The following is an 18,025-nucleotide window of genomic DNA, read 5'->3' as shown; positions in this document are numbered from 1 at the left end:
GTGTAAAGGCACATCATAATCAATAGCCAAAGAAAAATCTGCACGAGGAAAAGTTTAACATATCCCTGGGCTTGCAAAATAGAAGTGCAAAAGCCTTTAAAATATCACCGCACCAAACAGCACAAAGCTGGAAAACACAAAAGGAGGCACGATTGATCAGCACTTTGCATCTGAAATTTCATTCCTAATGCCTTTTCTCCCCTCCAGTTAAAGGGCCAATGCAATCCCCTTAAATTGTGTCTCACAAAGGAGATAAGTCTATGCACCTTGGAGAGATTTAATTGGCTTCTATAGCTGTCTCCTGCTAAGTGTTTAAAACATCAGCAAATCAAATCATGTAAACTCATATCCTATTCTGCTGTGGGTTTGCTCCAAGCTTGATTATTTAGATGTTAACATTAGCAGCGCCTACACTTAGCCAAAGAGATGGGGGAACATGCTCCCCTCCACCAGCTCCGGGATGACTTGAGTTAATTCTATGCTTCCTATGAAATAACGTGTGTTATTTGGCAGAGAATGCTCAGTGCTAACTAAATAATCATTATAGTACAGCCAGTGGTAATTACATGGTAATTCACATTAAGTTCATAATAAGCACTGTATTTTTCACTATATTCATCTGAGAATGAGGCAGAATCATAGTCTTTCATTTCTTTTTAATGCCACCCAAAATAAAAATAAAGTAAAATCATTGTAAGGGCAGAAGGACAAGGAATGTGATCCTGGTGAGTGAAGCTACAGATTTCATTAAAGAAATACTTAAATCCATTAAGTCTAATTAGACATGACATCCCGGAATTCATATAAACAGTAGTTCTAATAAACTCATTAAACACTTTTTGGTGGTTTCTTTAGAAAATGCAAGAATATTATATTATAGGCTGTTATATTACATTAAGGTTTTATAATTTTATATGGGCTCTTCTCTTTTTATGTAAAAGCCTATGGAACTTTATAAGAATAGTTCTGCTTAAATCAATGAGTCTTAAACAACAATGTGCTTCTTGTAACATGTACTTAATAATGCAATAAACTATTCTAAGTAGTATAGAATAAAATGGAAAGTACTTTATTCTGATTGGCTGAAAGATATGGGGCTGTAGGGACTCAATTTCGATGGCATTGTAGTGCACGATTTACACTCAAATTCCATTTGCATATGTATTATTTAATTTGGGCAATTATGAAGTCCTGAAACCACTTTCCATTACCACCTGAACCCTTAGAAGGATTCACACCACCACGAATGCATCATATAGAAGTATTCAAAGAAGTATTCTAAGGAGAAAAAGGCAGTGGGAACAACTTTAATTGAATACTTATATTAGCAAATTAAATTAGGTCTGTTTTTAAATGAGCTACCCTTAATTAGCTGCTGTTGGGAAAGTGGAATGAATATACTTTACTTTTTACTCATTACATTTAGCATCAATGGACAACTGGCCCCTTTTGGCTTTTCACCAAAAAATAAGTGCCTTTTTAGGAAGGCCTGAAAAAAAAATCTATTTTATTTGAATTCTAATGTAAGCCCCAAATAAAGTTACACCAGAACTCCCTCATAAAAAAAAATCTGTTTTATTTTTCTTTTATTCATTTGAAATGCCACTGATACAGTGACACCCTCCTCACCTCTAAGTGCAATGCCAACATGGCAACACTCATTCATTGTCAGCTGGTCAGCCTGACTGTTGTGCTTCACACAGAAGCTGAAACAGCTCGCTGAGCTGGGCACACAGCACAGATCTCTTCCCAGGTAGGTTTGAATCTAGGGCCTGATTACCATCATCTTGCAAATATTTCACACATATTGCCCCTGATGATTCTGTCTCCAAATTCACTAAGATCACTAAACCCAGCAAAGTGATTGCTTCCTATCTCCTCCAGGGGTCTGAGATTTAAAGGCAGAATTCAGGGTGTACAGATGCCCTATGGGGCACAGGGAGAGCAGAGCACAGCAGGGCATGGTCTATTCCAGTGGGCCCCACCAAGACCCTCCCTGACTGGGCTTTGGGAAAATGTCCCTCCAGTCCTAGGGAAGGCTCCCTACAGCGGTGCTGGTATCTGGCAGACAAGCTGCTTTAGTGCTGGGTGTCCACAGTGAGTCAGGATGAAGGAAATGGCACTGAACTGTGTGACTGAACTTCACTGAGGTGAAAATGGCACTTGGCTTTTCTGTGGGACTTTGATTTACTCAGAGGTGAAGGAAAGCTCCTTTTTCTTTTGTTAACTGAAAGACAAGGATGTAAACAGACCAGAACAATGGTGTGCACGACAAAAGATAAACAGGCTGCATATTAAAAGGCCCCAAGAATGGAGTGCCCACACTACCTCAACCTTTCCTGTGTGTTTACTCAAAGATTGGTGAGCTTAAAAAATTAAAGAGCTATCCAACCACCATCGTGATGTTGGTTGAATGATTTTTCATACCCATTCAAAACTCTGATGTCTTTACATATTTGGGCATTTGAGAATCCATCCATAAAATAATTAGTAAATCCATTTGTATACTAGTTGTTCTGGTTCTATATGAGATGGTTTGGGAAAGGTTCTTCCCTTATTGGAGCCTCAGTTTTTCCTTTGCAAAATATGAGGATTGGTTCAGACTATCTCTGAGGACATTTCCATCTCCATAACTCAAATTTACATAACATGGTTCTCATGAATTTATTTTTCACAAGATCCACCATTAATTAAGCACTTGTTATATGCTATGCCCAATTCTGATATTTTCACACACATTATCTTATTGCATCTTCATAGAAATCCTAAATCCTATGATATAGTAACATCCCCATTTCATAGATAAGAAAATGAAGTCTCAGATTGGTTCAGAAACTAGCAAGGAATTAATTGGTTTAGGATTATATCAATTAGGACCTTTCTTGATCCTAGATATATCTATAGCCATCATATATCTATAGATGTCTATAGATATATTTGATATTGATATATCTATAGCCATGCTGTTTCTTCACAACTAGTTTGAGAGTAAGGGTTGTGGAGACATGCTCTTGACTGACAGGTTAAAAAAAGATGAATCTGTTATAAATATTATTGCTAGATTAGTGACTTTAGCTAAGTCTCTAAAACTCCCTAAGCCTAGTTCTCATCATCTGTATAGAAGTCAACACACTAGGTTATCTTTAAGGTTCACATTCCTTCAAACATTCTTTTTTTTTTTTTTCAGGATTGAACCCAGAGGTGTTTAACTACTGAACCACACATACATTCTTCCATTCATTGATTTGACTAATATTTGTTTTGCCTATCTCTGCTAGGCACTGAAAAAAATAGCAAAACAAAAACAGATGCAATAAGAAAAAAAAAAAAAAAAACAAAAACAGACAGACAAGGCCCTGCCTTCATGGGCTTTATATTCAAGTGAGAGACACAGGGTTATATGCACATAAACGAAGAAACTGTGCAGATCATCTCAGCTGGTGAGGAGTGCTGCAAATACAATAAAAGCTGACATACAATTAAAAAGTCATTGATGGGGATGCAACCTAAGACTCTAGAAGCTCCCCATATAGATAATGAACTATGTCCATAGAATAGGAAGGGGATAGGAAAGGCAGTAGAATACATCAGACACTAGTATGGCCCTATGTATAAACGTGGCTGTATAACCAATGTGATCCTACAATCTGTACACGTGGTAAAAATAAGAATTCATACCCCATTTGAATCAAATGTATGATATATGGTATGTCAAGATCATTGTAATGTTTTGAGCAACCAATTTAAAAAAAAAAGAACTTAAAAAAAAAAGAATGTCCACATAATCAGCATCTGCTTAAACCCAAGCACTGTGCCCCACCTGGAAAAGCCGCTCGACATGTTGGCTCTGGTCCCTTGGACCAGCCAGAGCTGCAGAACACGCTTTTAGCATCAGGACATGGGAAGAGCTGAGCACCCCTTGCCTGCAGCTGCCCTCTAATTAAAAAATAAATTAAAAAAAGAAACTAGAAATGTGGAGAAGAACTAGTATAAGTCCATTTTGTAGACATCGAAAGTATAATCAATTGCTTGGAAAACTACAGATCTGATATCAGAGCCATCACTAGGTGACTCAAATGACCATGAATGAACCACTTCACTTCTTTCTAAGCCTCATTTTTCACACCTGAAAACGAGCGGGGTTAAAAATACCTTACCTTCCTACCCTACAAGGAAAAAGACAAGAGTTCTGAGCAGGAAAGTCCTGGTCTAATTGTAAAGCTGCATTTAAGCACATTCACATATTCACACAGACATAAGATACAGATGAGACACATGGGCTCAATGGCCAGGCTTCCCACATCACAGTTATTTTTTTTTCTTTGATGCTGGTAATTCTATTAACTAATCTTTCTAAGTCTTTAGAAGGTCTTCCTGTGTCTTCTGAACTACCCAGAGTAAATATTTCATTTTTCTCATCTTGAAGAAATTGGAGAAATGCAAAACCAAAAAGCTTGTTCAAAACATCCTTCAGAGACCATCCTGCACCCAAATCTGCCAACAACTCAACAAGTCGCCTGCCTTCGAAGCTATTTTGAAAGTCAGTTAAAACTAAAGGAAATTATGCGTGTGTGTCTAATGACTGGAGAGATCATCCTCTGTACAGATATTTAAATGTAAATGTATTTTTGGTATTAAAAAAAGTTCTAAATTAACTCCATACTGACTGGGAGTTGGTGCTTCCTGATGTTAACCACTGATGCTAATCCCAGGTGGCTCTGCCCAGCAGGTCCGGCCTTCCACCTGTGTGGTAAAGAAGCTAACCACAGTTGCTGTTAACAGGAAAAATATGAACAATTACATGTGTGAGGTCGGGGTGCAGTCGGTACGAGGGGAAGTTTGCTCTTCTGTTTTTGTTTCTGCCCATGATTGAGGGGGTCCAGCTTCTGTCAGCCTCTCACCACGGAGAAAGATGATGGAAAATCGCAAGCCTCATATTCATGGGGTGGTAACCACTGGTACTTTCAGTACCTTGCACAGTCTGAAGCCCACTGAAAAGGGCGAGCCGACCTTATACAAATCGAAAACACTACATGTGCAGATGATTCAATCTGGACAGAGGATTACATACAGCAAGTGAATAACAGGAAAGGAAAGATCACTGTCCTGAAGTATAGAGAGATGTTCCCTCCTCAAAAAAAAAAAAAAAAAAAAAAAATCCCTCATTATACGATTGGAACATTTTAAAGACTCTCCTAAGACAAAGTACTTTCTCAATCATAATTACTTTAAGCTAAGTAGAGAGAGGCCTGAAAGAACCATGGTCAATGGCAGGTTAAGGAAGGTCACAGAGGAGATGAAGTCGGCCAAAGTAAAAAGGAGCAACACAAAATTAACCTAGATTTGGTAAGTTTTCTTAGGAAGTTGGCCTCTCAGCATTACAAATATTCCTCAAAGCAAGCCTTTTAAAGGTCAGTTCTTAAAGCATTGTTGAGAGTGATTATGATCGGAAATTTAAATACATCAAATAATTAGGTCTGGTGTAGGATAAAACTTCTAGTGAAAGCGCCACGCACAGATTCAGAGAGAACTCTACCTCTAACAACTCCATAGAAGAAAATATAATGGGATAAAATGACTCTGGCTTGCATTTGGAAAAAAAAAATACTGCTGACAAAGATGGCTATAAATAGTATGAAAAAAAAGTTGAAAACCCCCAAAGCAGAAAAGTTATATATGTAAATATTATAAATTATATATGTGATTTTAAACATGTATGCAAAACAAAATTACTATGAATTTGATAGTAGTTACAAATATGAATATGGTTAACTTGACCCTGAAACCTTAATATTTCCTTAATAGGGCACCCCTTATATTCAATATCATGCTATCTTCTGACATATGTTCTGTAAAAGAAAAGATGTGCTGTCCAATGATAACGTAATGACTAAGCAAATTATGGTGCAGCCATTAAATGGATGATTATATTTCCACTAAAGTATGTCCAGGAAGAATTTGAACCAATATAGGAAATGTTTATCTTATAATTCAAATTATAAAACCAGATGCAAAAATATATAAACATATTGTTATTTACTCTGAGAAAAATACTTGAAATTAAGCAAAGAAAATTATGATTAGACAAAAACAAATAACTGATTATCTCTGAGGGGTGGGGTAATGAATAATTTGTTCCTGCTTTTCTGCATTTAAAAAATCTTCTATATTAGCATGCATTATGTTTGTAATAATATAGAAGTCTCTAGTTTTAGGATCCTAGAGATACCTACATTCTCCCACATTTAACATGATTTCAGGGCATTAGAAAATTCTGCAAATTAACAAGGTAAAGTAGCAGCTGGGAGGGACTGGGATTGTGGCTCAGCAGTAGAGCGCTCACCTAGCATGGGCGGGACCCGGGTTGATCCTCACCACCACATAAAAAATAAAAGGCATTGTGTTTGTCCATCTACACCTAAAAAAAAAAAATAAAAATAAGTTAAAAAAAAAAGTAGCAGCTGGGAGGTTTACCCAGTGCAGAGTTCCTCAGTCAGGGTCCCAATTCCAGCTCCTCTTCTACTAACTGCAAACCCTGGAAGGTCACTTCAGCTTTGCAAGTTTTCTAGTCATATAAATGGGCTAATAATAGAGGCCACCACCTTAACACAGTTTCTTGGAAGGGTGGCGTGGTAGAGGATGCTTTGCAGTTCACTATCATAGAGAGGAAGAAAATTGAAAGACAAGATAAGGAGGAGTATGGGGAAAATGTGGAGTAGGAGGGAGCAGCAGGATAAAGGTTAAGAAAGCATGTCCCTGGAGTGAGGAGAGAGAAGAGGAGTTGGAATGTTCTATTCTAGGAAGAGTCCAGGCAGGGAACTAAATCCCCTACTTATCATTGTAATGTTGGATTTGATGAACTCACAGGTGTGGTAAAGATTTTAGATGTGTTCCAGCATAAATTATGGAAAGAACAGTGTGCTTTGTGGAACAGGAGAATAAGCAAATGGAACTCCTTGACTCTGGAGGTTGAGGGTGGAAACAGCTCCATGCTGTTTTTGCAGAATGTTCTTTTGGTAGCTGGCCCCAGCCTCAAAGGACATAGGATTCTGGAGCAACACACTCCCGCTTATTTGAGAATAGTTCATGAATTCCATCTGAGGTGTCAATCTCAGCCTTCTGACCTCACATTGTCCAGGTATATGACAACTGACCCTCTACTGCAGATTGTCCAAAGCAACAAAAAAAAAAAAAAAAAAGAGAGATGAGAACCCAACTCAACGTGCCTGTGCTTCAACATGGAGGTAAGAACATACCCCATCATGATTATCAAAGACAGAAATTGTTTTAAATTCATAATACCCTGATATTTATGATATTGCTTAATGAAGAATCAGATTACATAATATTATGTAAAGTATCCCTCTAATTTGGTGATGAAGTAGATCTATGCATAGGAAAAAGGTCTGTGAGATACCTATCATTAAAAATTGTGGGCTGGAGTTGTAGCTCAGTGGTAGAGCACTTGCTTAGCACGTGTGAGGCACTGGGTTTGATCCTCAGCACCACCTAAAAATAAAGAAATAAAATGAAGGCCTTGTGTCTATCTACAGCTAAAATATATATTTTTAAGAAATAATATTAACACCTCACATTTATTGCTTATATTTTTAAAACAAGAAATAATGGGGGCATGCTAATCTCATTTTAATTATTTTTAATTGATGCTTCCTAATTTATCTGAAATCCGTAGGTAGTATTTTGCAATAAAGAAAAAAAACAGTTTTAATGCTATAGTGGGCACCATTATCTCCGAGCTCTAACAATGAACAGAAGGACCATCATTCCACACCACTGCAAACAATTGAAACAGAAAAGAACCCTCTACAAATATCGGGAATAACTCTCAGAAAAAGATGTTTCCTTTCCCTTCCTCTTCCTACTCCAAGATATTAGAGAAAATTCAAGATATAGAGTTTAAAAGTTGAAGGGTTAATTTATCACAAGGCTGCTGGACAAAAAAACAACCATAACCAAAAAAAAAATTATCCTTAAAAACTTCCAATAGTTTATTGGCTTTGAAAACCAAATCATGTTATATCATACTAAAAAGATTAGAGGTTCAAGACTTTATTGTATTGCATGACACTGGCAAGAATACACATAAAGCTCGGTTCCTACCTTTATTGTTAATAGCTTTCTAATCCTTTACCCGAAATTTATAGTTTAGAAATGGCAACACATCTTAAAGATTAAAGCCATGTGACAAATAGTTCATGTCCCTTAATAACCAAATCACATGCCTTAGATTGGGCAGCTTATCTGCCTTTTACTCCTATACGGTTTCATGGGTAGGAAATACTTTATGTCCCTATTACATGAATGATAAATGGGATTGTTCCTTATGGTCTGTTATTTGCTTGGCTGTAGTCAATATGTTTTCTTTGGACAGGGATTTCTGTGATTTATCTCTCTCCCGGCCTTATCACTTATTAACTCTGGGTAGACGGGAGAAAGCCAAGGTTGTATATAGGGCCTCGTGGCCATTTAGACCTCTAATGTCAGTGAAAATATCCCTTTTAATGATCCTGTTACACTAGCTACTCAAGCCCTGATTATACTCCACTCCAAATAGGAAAGAAAGGTCGTAATTCTTGGAAAGTGTATACATAAAATATGCAAAATAACATGCTTCCTTCAGACAGGCTTTATTCTTTGCAGAAATGGCTTGCATTTTATAGATGTCACTGAAGTGCAATGGTTACTTTTAGTGATTTTTGGTTGCAGTCAGTGTGCCCACTATGGTACCAAGTGTTTAACCGTGTAAGTGCCAGCAGACTCAGAATCACTGAGAACATCAAAATGTACATCAGATCTGAAAATTAAAGATCACATTTTGTTAAAAACAAAACAAAACTCCTTTCAGTGGAGAGGAAGACTGGTACCCATTCTTTGTATCACAAAAGCAGAAAGAATAAGCATTCCCTCTGCCTTGAATTCTTTCCTTTGTGTGTAAATGGCTTATTTGGAGTCATGTTAAAGACATACGGAGAGGAACAGCCTGTAAAATTTTCTTTCTTACTGGGTCTTTTCCAATTAGGACACCATGAAGGCAGTACTACTAGTCAAGTGTTCATTACGCAGCCCTCTTTCAGCAGAATCCTAAGTGAAAACAATCTGATAAAAAAGAAAACACATTCTTGCCTTCCTCTCCCCCCACTCTTCCTGAGCTTGCTTAGGCCTGTCTTCATAACAATTAACATATGTGTAGAATGTCACCCTCTGCAAAACATTTTTATGCCCATTCTCTCATGGATAATCACAAGGCCCTTGGGAAGCTCAAGAGAGATGGCCCCACCATGTGAAGCTGAGGAAGACAAAAATCTGGTGGCCTTAAACTCTTTGTCTCCCTCATCTCCCTCCTACATCGAATGCATCTCAATGTCATTTCTTCCTCTGGAATTCTCTTAACTTCCATCTCCATCCATTACCACCTTAATTGAAGCTGCTGAATCTCTTTTTTGGACTAACTATGATAACCTCCTAAGAGGTCTTCCAACATCCACTCATCTCCACTGTTCCAGCTGGCCAGAGTTGTTTTACTTCTGAAATGTAGATATGGTCATGTCCAGGTGTCTTGCAGGATCATTGCAAACAATGAAAGAACTGTCCATTACTCTAAAGATAACCACCACACTCTTCTCCAGGTACTTCTCCCTGCCCACGCTTTCAACCTTCTCCCTCAAGATTCTCCTCCTCCCTTTGATGCTTCAGCCTAGCTAGATTTCTCATAATCCTTCAAGATGCCACATTGCTCCCACTCAGTGCCTCCTTGCAGGTTCCACCTTCTGGAACACTCAGTTTCCTTGGACCCCATCCTACCTCAACCCTTGCTAACTGTTCATCATCCTTCAAACTTCAGTATACACAGGTTTTCCTGAGGGAGAGATCTCTCTAATTGGCCCTTTACAGTTTCTTCATCATGAGCTTATCTGAAACTATGTTCTTGTGTCTCTGGACCCTTTTCAGGTCTAAAATAGTAAACTTACTAAGATCCATGTTCCCCGTAGGAATGGAGGAACTTTGGATAGGACAAAAGAGAGAAGGGGAGGGAGGAAAAGGGAGGGTGTTTTAGGGTAGAAAAGATGCTACATTGAAATGGACATCGTTACCCTAAGTACATGTATGAAGACACAAATGGTATGCTCCTCTTTGTGTACAACCAGAAAATGAAAAATTGTGCTCCTTTTGTGTTTAATGAATTAAAATGCATTCTGCTGTCATGTATAACAAATTAGAACAAATTAATTAATTAATTTTAATTAATTTTTTAAAAGATCCACGTTTACTCTTGGACTATAAGATCAATGAAAACAGAACTGTGTCTGGTTTACTTAATGCCATTTGAGGATCTTGATAAGAACTGGTTTGGAACATTGCCTAGAAGAGAACAAGCAATCTGCAGACATTCCTGAGGTAAATGAATAAAGGCAGTGGTAAGATCAGAACTAAAACCCAGGACTCTGCTTCCTACACTAATACCAAAAAAGAAATAATGGTTTAATCATGAAAGCTGATATAATATCTGAGTGTGCTCCAGTGATCAATTTGTTTGAATTTTCAATGGAAATAACACTCAGTTTTTCGCATATGGGTTTATTTGGGGGGAACATTCATACTGGATCAGGAACTGTCAGGATTGCATTACTTATATTGACTATTTGCTCCTTAAATAAAAGTACTATTAAAATATGTCTACAGATGAGAAAATGAAGAATATTTATAGTATAAATCTAATCCCATTTGTTCATTACCAGAAATCCCAACTACTAGGTTCTGTGCATGAAAATGTCAAGTGAAAAGGGATAGATTCTTAATTAACAGCTCTTATTTACATCCTGTGTCATCCAGAGCACAAAAATCAATGAGGACCCATTGATCCTGGGCAATATGTCAATCAATTATTAGAAAACATCTATTGTGAGTAAGATACTGAGTCAACTTGCTTCAACACAATGTAAAAGGGATGTAATATTGGGGAGGGGTATTTCTTTCTTCATGAAGTTAGTGCATCACTTTTTCTGATTTTTCTACCTAAGAACAGAACAAGGGAGCTATGGGCATAAGGAAGTGGTGATGAACATGGAACAAAAGAGATCCAACGACAGTTACTCTTCCTGTCAATCAAGACAAACCACAGGGAATATCAAAGTCACTTAGTCCAATTGGCTCATTTTACAATGTAGAAACTGGAGTCCTGAGTACATATGCAACTTGTTGTAAGTCTTGTAGCCAGTCAAGAGAAAATCTGGGGTTAGAACTCAGGCCTCTGCTCTTGGCCAAATGTTCTCCACTGCGCCACAGTGGCCAGGGAATGCTCAAAGGAAAGAGTTTGAACTGCACTTGTGCAAAGGGGAATTAATATGTTCAAAGTAGCTGACTATGGAGTGAGCTTGAGTCACAGTAAGGAGACAGGCTTGAATGGAGCTGAGAAAATACAGCTCCCAGAGTGGAGTGCACTGTGAATGCCAAGTGCAGAGCTTTGGACTATATCTGACACACAGTGAGCAAACAAGGAAAGTTTCTCTGCAGGGCAATGATAAGAAAGTGGCTTTTCAGAAGCTTAATTTGGCAATGAATCAGTGTAAGAAAAAGCTAAAAAGCAGGAGATTCATTAGGCTCTAACTCTCCACTTCTCCCTTAACACTGATCACTTTGTTCATTCCCAAGTGGCAGCTTCCATTATGTGGAGGAGGTTCCCAAGAACTAAGCAGAGAGCTTTCTGGCCTGCAACCTCTTGAACTGGGAGCTGAAGCTGATTGTAACCTGAACACCTGAAGTGGGCTGGGGATGGCTGCACCTGAAGTACTGTTGCCTCTAGAGAAGAAGTCCATGTTTGAGATGAAAACAGAAGAATAGGCATGTTTTGTTACTGAAAAAAAAAAAAAATCTATACACCAGAGAAGTTTTCAAATCAAATCACGGCTGACTTATCAAAAAATATTTATTGTTGGAGGCCATTCCCAAGCAAATATTTGTTATGATCTATGGTTTGGACATGGTTGGTCCTCCAAAGGATTCATGTACTGAAAGCTTGGCATCCAATGTGACTCTACAAAGAAGTGGCACTTAGTGGAAGGTAATTAGGTCATTAGGGGCACAACACTTACATGGGATTAATGTAATTCTTATGGGATCATGATAAGAGTGAGCCATTACAAAAAGAGTGAGCCTAACCCTTGAATCCTTCTGGCTTCATGTCTTGTCATGTAATGCTCTTACATATGCTCCCGCTATTATGCTCTCCGCCATGTTGTGATGCTGCCAACAGGCCTTACCAGAAGCTAAACAAATGGGATCATTTGATTTTACACTTTCAATCTCCAAAACTGTGGGCTGAATAAACCTCTTTTCCTCTATAAGTAAGTATGAAATTTCAGGTGTTTTGTTATTGCAACAGAAAATACAGTAATATATAACCAAACGGTTATATTTACATTCATAAACCTTTTTTCTTGATATACAAAGTGTGATATTTCACACTTTGCCTTGTAAATTTGAGGTTGATTAGTGTTATTTGTTTCTTGAATTTGCTGATGTCTATAATTCTATTATTATAAATTGTGAAGGACATTTCTTAGACCTCTAGGAAAATGGTGATAATAAACAACTTAGGTAGAGAGTCAGCAGCAAAGGAATGAATAAGTAAAAAGAGTAACCACCATTTATTTGTTAGTAGAAACTACCAGTATCTGGACTCCTTCTAGGTGCCATACATAAAATTTCCTGATCCTAAAAACAACCGTAGCAAGTTATTTTTATTCTCTTATAAAGATGAGGTGACTATGGTCCAGAACCATCATACAGTGTCTCAAGAATACCTCTCCAGTAACTGATAAAGACAAGACTTCAACCTATATCCACCATCTTGAACCCAAACATCCATCACTATGCTGTTCTGTCTTCTTGGAAGTAAGGAAGGAAATGATGGGAAGAGGGGAAAAAAAGAGAGGATAGAAGGAGAGGGACAAATGGAGGAGGGGATGGAGGATAAAACAAAGCACATATACACAGATCAAAATATAAAGGAAGTAGCAAGAAGAAGAAGGAGGAAAGGACAACTTGAAAGTCATAAAAGTCAGCAAGGACCATAGAGCATTTTGGGCCAAAATGATCCCCTCCTCACACACAGCAGTGTACTGTGTGCAGGTGAGATATGTGGGGTTATTCTGGGCACAGGGAACAACCAGAAGGTATTCCCAGGAAGAATTTTTATTTCAAGGTAAATTCTGAGACTGTTATGCAAAGGCTTGGATTAGTTGGAAGTTGGGTGGAAAATGTTTGAAATGGGACACTGGGTGGTAGAAAAGATCTGAGTGGTGTCCTAACTAAACATCTGGGCCGTTAGATGATCATTAATGGAGACTACTCCAAGTTTGAGGACAGCAGGTAATGCAGAGCTCACAGAGCATACTTAAGCTCCTCAAGCACCATCCTGTGGCCCACTCTTCCACTCACCTTTTCCCCATAGAGGTCTCTTCCATGGGGAAGTAACTAGAATGAAGGCAAAACCTGCAATTAGATTTGGCCACTTCTTATCAGGAAAACCAATTCTAAGAACCTTGAAGGAGCACTTAAAAGCTTCTAAGTATCTTGTGTCCGCATTCAAGGACACTCAGGGCTTAGTGGAAGAGATCATGATTGTAAGAGATGCAAGTTGCTTAAGGATTTAGCAAGAAAATCAGCTGTGAGAACATTGAAGGTATTAGGGAGACCCACACGTGGCAGTGGAGGGATGGTGGATTTGGGGCCAGACGGGTCAGACACATGATCCTAGAACTAGAAAAACAATCCTGTGATTAGAAAGGGCTTTTATGTCCTTGTCTAAGAGTAACAACACAATAAAGTAAATTCTGGAATGTGCTATTCAGCTTTTGTTCCATCAAAACTACAAACATAAGAGCATCAGAGCATCCTACATCTGGAAGACAAGACTTCCTTGTGTGACTCTGGTCTGAAGGGCCAGTGATAGAGGCTGTTCTCCCCATCCTTACAGGGGGGGACAGCCTGTAGTCAAATTCTCTCCACCCTCCCCAAAAGTCTACCTTTATTTGCATAGAGTAGATCAGGATGCTGTCTGGGTGATTTGCTTTTTTTTTTTAAGTATAGATTTTTAGAACCTTCCATATCTATATAAACTCAAGCTCTCTCTTAAACACTTTGAAAGCTGCAAGACTCCCTTAATTGGGGGTGCTATTTTTTTTTAAAGGGAAAAATTCCAAGCGACATTCTGCTAAGAAGCAAGAGGGTTAGCTCACCCAATTCAGAAAAATCAAGGCTCACATCTTGAAATACTATGGATATTAAAGAAAATGAAGTGTGAACTTCTGTGGGTGGACAGAGGAGGGGTGCCATACATTTACAAGGACCTGAGCACTTGTTTGGATACAAAGAACAGAAAGGTTTTACGAGCCCCTCTCCATGCCTTCACTAGTAAGTGGTGACAGGCAGAGAGGTAAACTGAGTAAATCATAGGGGACAGTAGCCCCAGCCCTGAACAAGGGTCCCTCGGCAAAAGCCTTTAATGCTAATGATTATGAGGCCCATGTGCCGCTTCACCAATTAACAGAGATTGCTTTTGTTAGAAATGAGGATATGTCACAGAAACCGTTAACAGCCAACTATTGTGGTGAGGAAGTGTTTGTGCCAGTTTCTTCAAATCTTTATTTTCCAACACAGGGTAACATGAGGCTCTTCCTAGAATACTTAGAAAACTAAGTCTTCTTGTGCTTTGCCCACCATTTCAAGCAGGACCGCTGGGACCTCTTTTCCCATTTTAAGTTTCCCACCCATGGACTCACATTTACACAACCAAATTATCATTCTTTCTCTTCACTCCTTTCTTAGATTTGCAAATCTACTGCTTTTATCTTTGATCTTAATTCCAGTCTGATACAGGTTTTCCCAGATGTGATTTCTTTAAATTGACGGCAATTTTTTTTAATGGTTAAAAAAAAAAAATTCCAAATAATGATGGGTCCCTAGCTATTTTCTTTTGAGAACTTAAGTAATTTAATGGGGATGACTTTTTTTTTTTTTTAACTTTTACGGCCAGGTGGCTCTAGGGGATATTTTGTTGAACACTGATTAAAAATAATTTCTTCTAAATGAGACCTGACCACAAAATGGAACCATTAATGGGCAGGGACATTGTCACCAAAGCGGAAACCATGGCTGATTGCCTCCTGTACCTCCCACTACACAAGCATTTTCTTCTTTTTCTTCTCCTTTTCTTGTTCTTAATAGCAGAGTAAATAAGCAGCCAGCAAGGCCTAAAATGTTTTCGGCCAAAAACAGAGTCCAAACTCCTCAGAGAAAACATTGGCCTCTGTGGTTTTGTAATATGTTCCAGAACACCGAGTTCAGTGAGGAACATTGTGAAAAACTCCCATCCATTGGAATGATGGTGGGGAATGTTACAGTATCAGAAATTTCAATTGGTCCTTTTCCTGCAGACCCATAATGAGGCTTGTAAAAAAAAAAAAAAAAATAGTGCTATGTGGAAGTTCTCATGGGAAAAATGAATGGCAAGAAATCCTAGCTTTAAAAGAAACAGCTAATCTGCTAGTTTGATTGTTCTTCAAAACTTACGCTGAACCAATGAGCCTAATTAAAAACACTTGGCCTACTTCTATAAAGCATCATAGCTTTCTCTATGCTTCGTTTGTATACACCACAAAACTCCAGATAGACTATTATTTTTTCAAGTGCTCACTAACAAAGTGCTGACTTTGTTGGGATAGCTGAGCTAATTTCTTGAACTCAGTGTGAAACCTTAGCTAAACAAAATTGTGGTAATTTTCCTTAATTTGTAAAAGTGATTGGAGTGCAAACAAAATTTTCCTCTTGGGTCAATCCTATAATTTTCAATTAACTAAAACTAATCGTCAGGCAGGCACCAAACCTGCATTTTGTTTAAAGGGCTGGGAGGCATTTCCAAGGGTCAGGATGCATTAATTGTTTTTATAATTTTGAGAGAAAGAGACTGACTAAGATACACGTTTGGTTTTGCTTCTAGTATTAAAATACGTGGGAAAGATGCTTTAAGGCAAATGTCAGGGGAAAATAAAATCTGTCCATTTAATTGTATGGTTATAATTAGGATGTGTTAACACAGTTATTCCTTTACTTCTCTGGAATCTCTTTGTGTGAAAGCTTCCCCTCTGTACGTACTCTGGCCTTGAGGTCCTTCGCAAAGTAGACAAGACCTGAAACCAGCCTGTGGAGAAAGCTAGCTAGAGATGACTGATACTGAGCAGAGGGCCCCCAAACTTCAATACTCCACATGGGATCCTTTGACCTGCAGTATGCTCTTGTTTTCAAGCTGTAAGCAACGAGGAGTCTCAGGTTCTGCCCAGACCTACTCCAGCAGAATCCCAACTGTTAAAAAAGATCCCTGGGTGTTTGGTTTGCACACTACAATATGGCAGGGATCGGGGGTGGGGTGGGGTGGGGGAGCACTCAGACTATGCACTGGGTGCATTTCCACTTCCTGCCTTTCCAGATCCTGCCTGGTTCCCTGCATGTGATGGGAGGAAATTCATATTCACCCTGTAACCCTAGCTTCTTACCACAAGGCGGGTCCTTGTGCCAAGGCTGCTTTGGGAGTACAAAATGCAGTTGACTGCGGGAAAAGGCACCAGCCCAGAATTAAACATGAAAACTACTAACTGTATTTAATACAAATACTACAAGCAAGCTAGAAGAGAGTTAAAAAGCACACCCCCTACTCCATAAGCAAGCAAACCCTAGTAGTTGGCTTAACCTCCAGAGAGACCTCAGCATTGTCTAGCGACTACTCTTCCTTTTATTCCTCATGCTGTGCTTTAGATATCCAACCAATTATTTCAACATGGACACCCAGATGAATTCTTTAATAATAATCAAAGTATCTCATCTGGTCATACATCTGGTGAAATGGGGAAAGAAAGTAGGTCTTAACGGAAACTAGATTTAAACAGACACACACACACACACACATGCACACACACACACACACACACACTTGTGCTTATGAGAGAAAGTGAAAGACCATACAGGCCAAGACAGCCCCGCAGTCCCCATGCACAGCAGTTCTTACCTGTGTAAATGAATCTGCCCGGTGTCCCTTTGCAGAACTGCTTGGATTTATAGGACAATGTGACTTCCACAACTCCAGGGATGTGCCGCGGAGGTGTCTGCACACGGATGGCATGAGGAGTGATCAACTGGAGGAGACATTGTGGGAAGAAGATGGTCATTGCCACATGCAAAGGACTCATGTCACGGCTTCCCTATCAGCTGTCCATAAACAAAGCTTTAAAACACATAATTAACCTGTCAATGTTTAAACACAATCTTGACGGAACTTGTATAAAAGACACTGACAACAATATTTACAAGTGCTCTGAGCACAGCCATAACAACATTATCTGGGTTTTCCTACATGGCAGGCACTGTGCTTCCTGGTTTGAAAAGGGAACCTGGCCTAATGAAATGATTTATCTACTACAGGATATCCTTTGGAAAATCTCTGTTCGAAACAGACACTCAAATCAGAGCTCTGCCATGCCTCTCCAAAATTGATGAGACTGGTGTTTGAACTGAGCCCTTAAACATGTGGAAAACACAGAGGTAGGAAAACAGTAGGCCCAGGCACCCTGATTAGCTGCAGAGCACACATAGGAAATGCCCCTGAAGATCATTTGGTGCATTAACTACCAGAGGCACAATCAAAGAGCTTTAAAGGGGAAACCAAAGAATCTGCCTCCCTGGAATAGCTTGCGGATCTGGCAGAACTAAGGACTCTCCATAAAAGGGAAATGGAAGTTTGGGGAGAGGGCTGCAGAGTGGTCACTGGTCCATTATGCAATGCCATGTGCACAACGAGAAAGTTCATTTCTGAACTCTGTTGGCAATCAGATTAGCCTATAAAGCAGAATTTATTTTTTATTACTCTTATCTCTGTTTATATAACTAAAATGTTATTAATGGCCATAAAACAGGCATTATCTGGTTCTTTGAAAAATCCAGCCCTGGTATTTGG

The 18,025-nt window shown here is 38.8% G+C and overlaps 1 protein-coding gene across 8 annotated transcripts in view; it reads right to left on the bottom strand.

Moving 5' to 3' along the window:
- Window positions 1–18,025, bottom strand: part of EBF1 (EBF transcription factor 1) — a 396,117-nt gene that overhangs the window by 71,590 nt on the left and 306,502 nt on the right. For all 8 annotated transcript variants that reach the window (XM_081303910.1, XM_081303909.1, XM_081303907.1 and 5 more), the window contains one exon: window positions 17,081–17,207. In XM_081303910.1, the coding sequence (XP_081160036.1) occupies window positions 17,081–17,207 (127 nt within the window). The remainder of the gene's footprint in view (window positions 1–17,080; window positions 17,208–18,025) is intronic.

Source organism: Spermophilus citellus, assembly GCF_964194105.1.
Source record: "Spermophilus citellus genome assembly, chromosome: 1".
Taxonomy (NCBI): Eukaryota; Metazoa; Chordata; class Mammalia; order Rodentia; family Sciuridae; genus Spermophilus; species Spermophilus citellus.
Note: the sequence above shows the minus strand (reverse complement) of the source record. Positions and strands in the feature narration are given on the sequence as shown.